Source organism: Prionailurus viverrinus, chromosome F1 (genome assembly GCF_022837055.1).
Source record: "Prionailurus viverrinus isolate Anna chromosome F1, UM_Priviv_1.0, whole genome shotgun sequence".
In the NCBI taxonomy this organism is placed as follows: domain Eukaryota; kingdom Metazoa; phylum Chordata; class Mammalia; order Carnivora; family Felidae; genus Prionailurus; species Prionailurus viverrinus.
Window position 1 is genome coordinate 54,106,420 of NC_062577.1, and position 12,743 is coordinate 54,119,162.

Below are 12,743 nucleotides of genomic sequence, written 5' to 3' on the forward strand. Positions count from 1 at the left end.
TCGATCCCAGGAACCTGGGATCACTGAGCCAAAATCAAGAGTTGGATGCTCAACTGACTGAGTTACCCAGGCGCCTCAGTGAACTTTTAATATCACACTCTGTATTTTCCTTCTCCTTCTTTCCTTACTCAGAAATGAACAAGTCTCCTTAGTGATGTTACGAGAGAAACTTGGTGCTTTACAAAGCACAACTTGGAAAAAATGTAAGCACCTTTTGTTTATAGCCAGCACCATGGGTCAAAATCAAAATTGTGTCCTGTGTGAACTGAAATAGTCAAGAGATTTCACTTGCTGTGCATTTTTATGTCTTCCGGAAGCTTGCTTTAAGACAAAGAACATATTTGTTGATACTTCAGTCTTTGCTGTGGTCTACTGAATGTCTTAAGACAATAATGACATTGGAGTCTATGTCTATGTGTGTGTGTGTGTGTGTGTGTGTATCAAAGGAGAATGGGATTTGCCTTCTCTACTTCCATTTTAGCATGTCTTCTCTGAATAAGCAACAAATTGATGGTAATTACTTCCCCGAGTGGCTTCCAGATTTTAACCATGTGACTAAACAGAACTCCTCTCTGAGGAAACTGGCAAGAGAGGGGAAACTGTTAGTATATGCAGTGATTTTAATAACTATGAAACACACTTTTTTGTCTATCAGTTCTACTTGCATGATGTAAAACACCTACATTAGGATACTTTTTTGTGCAGAAGGGACAGATTTAAATCTGTATGGCATATGTGGATCTATTCTTTTGTTACAAAAAAGAAGAAATAAGTAGATGAAAGCGGATTACTATTTATATTTTAATGCTTTACTTTTTTTATTTTAGATTTTAAGTCTTATATCCATGCTTTATAGAAAGGGATATACATTCTTATAGTCTGTTAAGTATGGCAAGCCCTTTTAACGTTTTACATAGTCTAGGTAAAAATTGGCTTAAATTGTTTTCAGCTAACATTGAACATTGATGCATTTTACATATCTTTTGTGTGAAGAAAAATAAATAATTCACACTTCTGCAAGTGAAGGTATGTACTATTTCTGACTTTCTTAAAATTATATTATTATTAGAAGTGTCAGCAGGCTTCATGGGTGGCATTTCTCACTGAGAAGCAAGACATGAGTCAATATTTTTATTAGAGTCAACCCACTTGTCTTCATAAACAAAATATTATTAATGTTTTTCCATTTAGACTTCAATGCTAGTAAGAAGAATATACAAATTGCTAGAAGAGAGAAATAAACCACCGTGATAAACAGGTTTTCAAAGACCGCCATGGGCGCAAATTGATGCAAGAAGTTGAGATTGTTAATTAAAGTTCCAAAAGCTGATGTTTAATGTTTTTTAAAAATGTAAAGTATTGAGTAGATTGCTCAGTCATCATGTACTTTTCCTATTGACACAGCTGTAGTTAATGAGATTTTTGAACATCCTCTGTCTATCATGCATTCTATAATGACCATGTAAATATAAACTAGTGGAGAATATGGGAAAAGAATTAAGTGAAAATTCTTTTACAAACACACCCATACATGCATATGCACGTGCACACACATGCATGCACACACACACGCACACCCTTTCAGCCTTGCCTTCAAGTGAGAAAATAATTGCAAAGAACTTAGCCCAGGGGCCACATTAAGTGGAGGCTCTTTATTTTTGTTAATACTGTTTTTAGGACCATAGTTTAGAGTGGGAAGTGGGAAAGACAGAAAAGTAAATGGTCAGTTGTGCAAATGCTACTTTTGTGGTGGCTGTGCTTACTGGAGGAGCAGGTGTAAAGGGCATTTGGGCTCAATGAAGACAAATCAAAGGAGGAGAAGATAGACTTAAGTTTTGGCAGGTAAGTAGGCAAGTAAAGGATGGGAGAGGGGAAAGTTACTCCTGGCCAAATGGGCAAAGGCACAGGGGCAAGAGGCAGCACAGCACATCTGGAGAATTCTTGGAGTTCAACATGATGAAGAAACAGAGCAGGAGGCTGGTTGTCGTTGGAAATAAACAGGGAACTGAACAGTTTTTTGAAAACTGGTTTTGTGAAGTCAAACCTTATATCAGATATCAAAAATATCTTTAAAAAACAATTCTGGGAAGAATCCTTTCATACAGTCTAGGCACTGGGAATATAATGATAAAAAAAATCCAGTTTGGCTTCAAGAAGATCAAAGAAATAGACACTCACTGAAATATAAATTATACCATATTTAATTTATCTTGGAAATTTAGACTTTGAGATGCATATCATACTATGATATATATACATATACAGATATACATCTATGCATATATATATGCATATATAGATGCATATATAAAATGAGGCATTCCTATAAAAATGACCCCATTTGCTTGTTTCCAGGCTTGGATTTGCAAGAATTATCCTAAAGGACAGTGTTTTCTAAATAGGATAACTTTACTTCAAGAGTATGTAAGGCAAGACAATTCTTTGGAATGTAGAAAGAAAATATTAAAGCTTGTTGATATCTTGTTTTTATCCCACACTTTTAAATTTCTACTTTTGTTTATGTTTTGTGTCTGTATAGTTCATTCATATAATTTATAAATAAATAAATATGCACATATAAAATATGATAAAAAAACTTTTTACTGATAGGGCATACATTGGAAATATTTTGGAGACAATTACCATATACTATACAAGTTAATTATTATTTTTCTCCTACCCACTAAACTGGATGACAAGGTAGCTAACACCAGGTAAACATAATTGTTTTGGTTTCATTGAGGGTATAAAGAAAAGGGGCATCTAAAAGCCTTGTTTAGGAGTGCCTGATTGGCTCAGGTGATTAACTGCCCGACTTCGGCCAGGTCATAATCTCATGGTTCATGAATTTGAGCCTGTGTTGGGCTCTGTGCTGACAGCTCAGAGCCTGGAGCCTGCTTCAGATTCTGTGTCTCCCTCTCTCTCTGCCCCTCTGCCACTTATGTTCTGTCCCTCTCTCTCAAAAAATGAATAAACACTAAAAAAAAAATTGTAAAGCCTTTTTTGTTGGGAATTTGAATGAACCTGTGGCCATTAATCATACATGATGTTGCTTTCAAAAACATACAAGCAAGAAGGAGGGTCACACCTGAGATCCATACATTTGTAGGGAATCCTTTAGTGAGTTCGCAATACCTCTAAAGTGCATTCAAAATGGTGTGTGTGTGTGTGCGTGTGTGTGTCTGTGTGTGTGTGTGCACGTGCATTGGTGTCCCTTTCTTTTGAAATGGTCCTTAACTTTAGCTGAATCTTAAAGGACACCATGAACATACCCTTACCATCCTCACCATCACTGAATTAATAGACTTACCATACAACAACATCCTTTCTTCGTGGGCTGGCTGACTGTAGTGCTCCAATCACACAAGCCACATTTTAAGCAACTGGCTTTCCTGGATTATGGCTCTTTGTTTGCCTTGTCCTTTATGACCTAGCTCTTCTTTTCACTCAGTGTCATGTCAGTTTTGTCTGATTCCCACCACAAGATTTCTTGATAATGGGTTTTATTTTTTTCAAAGAATTCTGCTTCCTAAGGGAAGGTGGAAACCAGTCCTAATACTGTGATCCTGGCCCTGGCTTTGTTTCCTCCAAGTCTTGGCCCATCCACCCCTAGCTCTTCCTGGGGACTCCCAATATGGCCAATGACATTATGGCAGGTGTTGGAAGGAGTGTAGAATTTCACCCTTTATTCACTCTTTTTTCCTCTAAATATAACTCAATTAAAAGCATAATTTAATTCCAACATGTAATATTTACAATTCTTTTGTGGGTATTTCAGGAGAATACAAAGATCAATAAAACAGTTCTTGCCCTTAAGAAATTGAAACTTACTAGACCACAGGGTTAGCAGGATAAGTATTCAAACTTAGGTTTCTTACCTCAAATCTACTGCACCTTCCACCACAGAACACTCATAACTTTGTCTACAATCAGTTTAGAATTGTGTGTGGGTTTTCAGGTTTTCAACACAGAATATATATATATATATATATATATATATATATATATATATATCCTTAACATAGTCCACTTTGGAATAAATTGCATTTACTTTTTACATGGAAAGACTGATTTTGTATTATCTGATTATCTTTTTAAAAGATTCTTTTTAACTCTTTTTTTTGCCTTTACTGGCCTTTACTAAACAACAAGAAAAAGTAGGAAGGGAGAGTAAGGTTGCTAAGTCAGTCTGTCATACAAGGAAGGAGGAAAATGATAATTGCTGATCTTTCTGATACTACTAAATAGGAGTTTGTGCAGTACAATTAAGAGTTTTGAGCCATAATTTTATGAGCAGAATTAAATAGAAGAGGTACATGTATAAAAATAGCAAGTGTTCCATATTTAAACTTTCATGATCCTAGAATCATAGAACTGGTAAGCTTATCAAGCCCTACTCCCTGATTTCACAGTTAGAGAAACACATTAAAGAGATTAAATGGCCTGTTTAATGTCACCTTGTTATTCCTAAAGCTGGAAGAACTCCTTAGTACCATTTCAATATTCTTTTCATTGTATACTGTTACGATTACATATATAGTTCATCTTCTCTTAACTGAATGTATCAGGATATAGATGTTCAGACTGTATTGATAGGGAAATTACTCTTTTTGCTTCACTTCCCTGTCTATGTAATAGATGTATGGAATCCAACAGTCCCCTCAGCAAATGGGAGAGTTTGAAGATTTAACCTTCAATGCCCTCAGGGAAACAGGATCTGGTTAGGAGTTGCTAATAGTTATTGTTCTGAATTTGAAGAGCTCTCAAGGTCTACTGAAGGAGAACAAAGAATGGATTCTAGAGTACACAGGCAATATGAAGATCAATGGAGGGACCCCAAGACTACTATAAGGACTTGGAGAAAGTTGATTAAGAAATATTTCCAGAGAGTAGCTTGGGAATATGAGAACTGGTCAGGGGAGGTGTTCAAAAGGGAGAAAATCCCTTTACTAAATAAGAGTCATATGGCAATGCAAATCACATGTTCCGGTGTCCAGGCGTTTATACTGACCACCCAGCCTATGTTCAAAGGAGGGACTTCCACAGTCCTCACCCTGGGCCTGCACACTGTTTTGGTGGGAATTACTTTGACTGTTAATAGTAAAGCCGAAGTGACAAATACCCATGCTCCAAAACCAAAACTGCATTTAGCCTATATTTGAGTGATTCATGTGTCCACCTTCCCAGTGCTGCCTCAGCCCAGCTCACAATGCCTCAGGTGACCCATCTATTCTAAAAAGACCCCATCTATGCCGTGCATATCTAGTAGGACTCATGGGATGAAGTAGGGGGACTCCTCTCACCTGTACCTAAAAGGACTGTATCTAGAATGACAAATGCAAGTTGAAGCTCCCAAGAACTGAGGAGATGGCTATATTAAAGTTTATAAACTCATATAACTATTCCTTTCTAAGTTTAGTTTTACTGTTTTAGAAGATATTTATAAGATACTTAAGTTTTTTCTACTTTTTCTTCCATAAATGGATATAAAGGACCTTACTTGGTTAATTCACAAAATTTAACAAATTATCTACCACTGGGCCATTTCGTTTAACGTGTATGTATTATTTCCGTTCATGTATTTCTCTGTCCCTTTAAATAATTCAACAGATAAAAAATGGAGGGGAACAACTTGATGCTCAAGATTGAGGAAAACAAGATGCGTAACTGTGCATTGTCTGCATGACTAATGTGAGCTTAACTGTAATCGTTTGAAAGTATCTAATATATTACTCTCAATGACTAATCTTGCAACCATTTTTTTAAAGCCAGCAAGTGTGCCCTAAAGAACTTCTAAGCTCACAGGAGGAGAGCAAACTAAATTCCGACCTTGCCATTTATATCTTTAGATTTCAGAAGATGTTGAGACCCTACAAAAAGGGAGATTATTTTTTGTTTTTATTTCGTTTACTAGATGTTCTTAGTTTAGACACTGAAGTTACCAAAAACAGGGTACATCAAATATAATGGGCAAATAGACTGTCTGAGAGCAAATGAGTAACAACAAAAAATTAAGAGCTACACAAAGAGTAAAAGAATGCCTGAATAAAAATCTTCGAGGGAGAATTTTTCCCCAAGTTCAATAGGGCAAAAGATCCACCATAAAAGAAGCAAACAACCATCCTGAAACTTAATTACATTTCAAAGTAATGCAGTTACATGAAAGGAACAAAACGTTTTTGTTCAATAGTTTGCCTACCAGATGGCATTTCTAAATATAGTAATCTAAAACCTTCTGTTTGTTCTATAAATAAAGATGAAAGGAATAGCAATAATATCTAAGCATTTAAATCACTGGGAATAAAAGAGCACTTTGATTGGGTTTAGAAAAAATCTAGTTTATTCTAACAATGATCCCGAATCTGGGAAGACTCACGTTCTAGGTGAAACTCAGAATCCCAGCCTTCCGGTATTGCTCTTCCGTCTGCTCAAAATGGTTTTCATTCACATTAAGAAACAAACCAGGAACTAATACCAGGAGACGTGGGGAAATCTGAAAACATAAGAACTCCTAATCAGTAGAGACTCTAAAGGGCTACCGTCCAAATACCAGAAGTATTTTGGGGCTTGTGTGTTGGGGGTGAGGGAGGGTTTTTTGTTTTTGAATTAAAATAGCTGGGGTATATCCTGTCTTATTTTTGTGAGCTAATGTGTAAATGTGTAACGGTTAAGGACCTGGACTTTGGAGTCAGGCCTAATACGTGAGCCCAGGCTTTATGGATAACTGGCAGTATGCTCTTAAGCCGGGTCTTGACTTCTTTGAGCTTCACTGGCAGAAACAGATAGCAATAGTACAGACTTTTATGGGAATTTAGTTATGACAGCACTGGGCACCCTACTAAGTCCCAATGAATTTCGGCTGTTTAGTATCACTGTTAACAATAGTGATATAGCTATATTACATTAGCTATATTAGCTGTATTACTTTAGCAAATAATTACGCTCCTGATTTTCTGCTATCTCGAAGAACACGGTGATGTGCAGCCAGGTTCTCTGGCAGTAATAGAGTTCTAAGAGTAGAACTCAACGCCTTACCTGGCACATCTCCAAGTGGTTTCTCCCAGTGTAACACTGCCCTCTTCTCACTTTGCTCTTCAAAGTTATTGAGAATTCATGTGGGGAAGGCAGGCCTGAAGACAGAAGTATTTTTTATTTTTTTTTTAATTTATTTTTTTTTAATTTTTTTTTCAACGTTTATTTATTTTGGGGACAGAGAGAGACAGAGCACGAACGGGGGAAGGACAGAGAGAGAGGGAGACACAGAATCGGAAACAGGCTCCAGGCTCTGAGCCGTCAGCCCAGAGCCCGACGTGGGGCTCGAACTCACGGACCGCGAGATCGTGACCTGGCTGAAGTCGGACGCTTAACCGACTGCGCCACCCAGGTGCCCCCAGAAGTATTTTTTAAGAATTGGTTGTCAGAGGTCCATCCCAGTCTGTCCTTTCTAATGACTTCATTCTCAGTACTCTCAGCTGACAATCTATAGTCTTGAGTGAAATGACTCGAAGTTCCTTTTGCATCTGGTCAACTAAAAGCATGTAGGACCATTCCCATGGACAGCATTGGTCCAACACTGTGATAGCACAGAGCTTATCTTGGCAACTGGCTGATGATGTTAAGCAACTTAGCCACTTGGGAGTAGGGTGAGTACCATGAACAAATAAAAGGTAAGTTGTAATTGCTTAAATATGATGCCAACTACAATGAATGGAAGGCTGGTGTTTAATGGCACTTAAAGTTCCACTGGGTTGTTTGTTGAAGTTTACACAAAGAAAGAGCCACCTGCTGGGTCTACAGACTTCAGTGTTAGAAGATGTCTATGGTTAGGTCTTCAGATAGAAGGTAGTTCCATTTATTTTTAGTATTTTAAAAATTGTGACAGGGTGCCTGGGTGGCTCAGTCGGTTGGATGTCCAACTTTGGCTCAGGTCATGATATCGTGGCTCATGGGTTCAAGTCCCTAATGGGGCTCTGTGCTGACAGCCCTGAGCCTGGAGCCTGCTTCAGATTCTATGCCACCCTTGTTCTCTGCCCCTCCCCCACTCATGCTCTGTCTCTTTCTCTCCTTTCAAAAATAAACATTAAAAAAATTTTTTTAAATTGTGATAAAATGTACATAACATACAATTTACCATTTCAACCATTTTTAACGTAGAGCTCAGTGACAGTAAGGACATTCACAATGTTGTGCAACCGTCATCACGATTTCCAGAAATTTTTCATCATCACAAACAGAAACTCTACACCCATGAAACAACATATCCCCATTCCCCCTTCCCCTCTGCTTTTGGTAATCCCTCCTCTACTTTCCAGATACCTCATCTAAGTGGAATCATACAATATTTGTCTTTCTGTGTCTGACTTACTTCACGTGGCATACTGTTTTCAAGGTTCATGTATGTTGTAGCACGTATCAGAATTACATTCCTTTTTAAGGCTGAATAACATTCCATCACAGGGATTCCATCTTATGTGTATACATTTTGTTTACCATCCATCCCCTGAAGGACATTTGGGTTGCTTCCGCCTTTTGGCTTTTGTGAATAATGAACACTGGTGTACAAAATACTGGTTTGAGCTCATGCTTTCATTTCCTTTGCATATATACCAGAGTAGAATCACCAGCTCATATGGTAATTGTTTGACTTTTCGAGGAAAAACTAAACTGTTTCCACAGCTGCTGCGTCATTTTTACATCCCCATCAGCAATGCGCCAGGATTTCATCATCACCAACATATATTTTGTTTTCCGAATAATAACCATCTTAATGGGTGTGAAACGGTACCTCCTTAGATTTGCTGTGTAAACTGTTTTTTTTTTTAATTTTTTTTTCAACGTTTATTTATTTTTGGGACAGAGAGAGACAGAGCATGAATGGGGGAGGGGCAGAGAGAGAGGGAGACACAGAATCGGAAACAGGCTCCAGGCTCCGAGCCATCAGCCCAGAGCCTGACGCGGGGCTCGAACTCACGGACCGCGAGATCGTGACCTGGCTGAAGTCGGACGCTTAACCGACTGCGCCACCCAGGCGACCCTGCAAACTGTTTTTTAAAACTACAGATTTATTATATAGCTGTCTTATTTTGCATATAAAAAGCCACACACATCCTGTTCAAGTCCCAAAGAAGGTGAAGTATGATTGTACCTGTTAAATTTTGAACAGAACAACACCCTTATTTCTCCAAATAAAAAGGCAATACTGACTTTTAGGATTGCAGCTAAAAATCCCACAGCAAACAAATATACCCATTAGGCTTAGAGAAGCTGTCACCTTTACAACACCACCCTCAGCAAAACCGAAAACTCTCACGGAAACAGGACCTGCCTCAGATTTGACCCAGAAGCCAGACAGCACCGCCCTACCGCGCAGGCGCGTCTTCGGGCGCGCGCCCTGCGTGCCTACGTGCGCGGGCCCGCGGGGCGGTGGAGGGGCGGGGCCCACGAAACTCCTCGGTCGGCAGCGATGGCGGCTGCGTCGGGTTCAATTCGCGTGCAGCGTTGCATGGTGTCGCCAGCTGGGAGGCACAGCGCCTCGCTGATCTTCCTGCACGGCTCAGGTGGATTACAGTTTCACGTCCTAGTTTTCTGCTTGGGAATCGTCCTCCCCTCGGGTCCCCCAGTGTTGCCCTAGTGGAGGAGGCGCTGGGCCCATTAGGGCTCGGTGGACTCGGAGAGGGCGACCCTCCTCCCTTCGCTAGCCCTGTGGCTGGGGACACACGGGCCTGGTAATCTGTTCCCAGGCTTCCCCACCGTGTGTTCCCTTTTTCTATCTTGTGCTCACTGGCCCACCGCCCTCGCTGATGTCCCCTGTGTCCCGCCCCTCGGCCATCCCTCCATCTACAATATACTCTTCTTTGCAACCCTTGCTACCCTCACCTACCCCCACCATTGTTCTCCCTCAAGTTTAAACAGAGCAAGTTAGTAAGGTAAGTTCTCTGCTAGAGACAAATAAATTATTTAGTACTTTCCAGGGTCAGCTATTAGTGATTTGGGTTTTCAACCGCATTGGATTGTTTGCCATTGCTTTTCTTTTTCCAGTCTCCTATACTACTGTAGACCTTTCAGACAACTAACTTAATATTTATTAATACTTTCTGTGAGGCACTGCGCCAGGGCTGGAGTGCCTTTCTCCCTTTCCTCACTTTCCTGCTCCCCCTTCTTTCTTTTTCCTCTTTCCCTCTCTTGTCATTAAGCCCCCAAGATACAGCACCGAGTCAGCTCTCAGTCCCAGGGGTAGATCTTCTCCTTGTACTGCCCGCCTTTAGTGACGTGTGCTTAATTCGGTATAGCATTTCTTCCACTCATCTGTAATTACTTACGTCTGTCTTTCTCACTTCACTTTCCCTTCCTCAAGAGTAAGGACCCTTGTTTTAATCTTTGCATCCCTAGTGCTTGGCCCAGAATAAGTTCTTGGGAAATATTTTTTTAAAGAAATGAGATGCAGCCGGTGTCCTCAGGGCGCCTACCTAAAGTTAAAAACAAAAACAATTCAATTAGTTTGAGTCAGCAGTGGACGGGAGATCACAAGATGGTACATGATTTACTGCCAAGAGAATTGTAAGGAAAAAACTGTGGTTAGGCATATTAAGGCATTTGGAAGATGAAGAGCTTGTCAGATTTGACCGAGAACGTGGGCTTTGAGCTGAGACTTTGGTAGGCGTAAAGAGATGGTGATTGGATAGTGAAGGGGATTGGAAAGGTACTGGGTGGAAACCTGGAAATGGGCTGTTGTGGGAAGTATTCTCGCTTTAAGAATGAGTCCCAATAGGCTGAAGTTTGCCCAAGGTCACTTGGCTATTACTGTGAGTGGTCATGAAATTAGGATTCGCACTCAGATCTCTCTGACTTCAGAAGGGGTATCGTGGAAAAAACTCTGAGCTAGGATGTATCACTTTGGAAATAGGAAGAAACTGGCCAAACGTGTTGAAAGGGAAATTTGGCTGCTGAGATATATTTAGAAGGTGAGGTGGGGTGTCTAAGATGACACCAGTGCTTTCCAATTAAGAGACTGTTACTGGTACTATTTTGGGCTCCAGGGGTGTTCATTTATAAGCATCCAGAAATTCCCCAATACCATAATCTTTTTAATAAATAAGTTAATTAGTTAATAATATTTTTAGGAAATACTCCTGGACGTTTCTTTTTTCCACGGGTCGCTTTGCTTAACGTCTATCCTTACTCTTTTCAATTTCAAATTACCGATGTTTCATAAATTGTAAATCCAGATTTGTACAATATAAAAATATTATTTTTTTTCTTTTGTACTTTGGAACAAAGAATTTATCCAAAGAATTCTGCTAATTATGCAAATGTAATGCAATTCCTATATAGTTAGAGCTCCATTGTAGTAAATAAGACCCTTATTGAAAGTATGATTTTATATTAGACTTAGACTTTACTATATGTGGTTATGTTATAGGAGATGTTTGAGTTCTGGTTACTCCAAATATGGCCAAAACAATTGTAACAATTTTACCTTGCTCTTAGAAGAAAGTGCCAGCTTTTTAAAAAGCAGACCTTGTGAATGGATGAATGGATGTTGCTTTGTGGCATTAAGTTTTGCTTTTTAAGATTGAAGAAGTGAATTTAGAAGCTTTTTTTTTTAATTTTAAAAGTCTGACCTTCTCTAGGATATGCCAGCGATAGAAGAATATAGGGGAATGTGAGTAGTACATAGCCAGCTTAATCTGACCGTGTCCTACTCCTAAAATACAAAAGTATCTTCTTTCAGGATGATAAACACAAGTAATAGTTTAATTAGCTTTGTTTAGTTTCCCGGCTTAGATTAATTCACTCTGTTGGATGCTCCTTTAATGGTATTCATATTTGTAATTACTTAATTTAAGGTCTGTATTCCACACTGCGCTATAAGGTTCACACAAACCATGCGTGCCTTGCTTTCTCCTCCTGTAGTAAGTGTCTGCGAACTGAGTTGGCTCTTAGTAAAGTCACCAGTAACCTGTGTGTTGCTAAATGTAATAAACATTTTTCAGTCATCCTCATATCTCATTATTTCAACTGTTAGCAGCAGCATTCAGTATTCTTTTTTTTTTTTTTTTTTTGAAGAGAAAGGCCAGTACAGGAAGCAACTATTAATGTGTTTTTAATGTCTATTTAGTTTTGAGAGAGAGAGAGAGACAGAGACAGGCAGGGGAAGGGCACAGAGAGAGGGAAAGACAGAATCCGAAGCAGGCTGCAGGCTCCAGGCTCTGAGCTATCAGCTCAGAACCCAGTGTGGGACTCGAACCCACCAATGTGAGATCATGACCTGAGCTGAAGTCTCAGAGGCTTAGCTGACTGAGCCACCCAGGGGCCCCATCAGCATTCATTGTTCTTGAAACACTTTCTTGATTCTTTCTACCTGTTTGTTCCTTTTGGTGTATTTTGCATTCTCTTCTATCCATTAATTTTGGGGTTCCTCAGAATTTGGTCCTATTTTTTTTTCATTTTGTTTTTTTTCTCCCCAGCTAATGTGCATATATGCCTAAGGATTCTGTTTTTTCCTCTGTATGGTGATATATATGTGTGTCTCTAAGTTTCCTTTGAGCTCTGGACGTGTTTTTCCAGTGGCCTAATAATCACTCATTCATTAACCCATTCATTCAAGAAATATCTATTATATGGCCACTGTGCAAGGCACTGTTCTAGGCTCCAGGCATATAGTAATGAACGAAACAAACACAATTCCCTTCTGTCGTGGAACTTACATTCTAGTGGAGGAAATATTATAGAGTGAGTGGATA

At 39.3% G+C, this 12,743-nt stretch overlaps 1 protein-coding gene across 1 annotated transcript in view; it reads left to right on the top strand.

The window, feature by feature from the left end:
* The first annotated feature begins 9,434 nt into the window (after positions 1 to 9,434).
* The window catches only part of LYPLAL1 (lysophospholipase like 1), a 38,062-nt gene continuing 34,753 nt past the window's right edge, over positions 9,435 to 12,743 (top strand). The window contains exon 1 of the mRNA XM_047840885.1: positions 9,435 to 9,557. Within this exon, the coding sequence (XP_047696841.1) occupies positions 9,464 to 9,557 (94 nt within the window). The 5' untranslated portion in view covers positions 9,435 to 9,463. The remainder of the gene's footprint in view (positions 9,558 to 12,743) is intronic.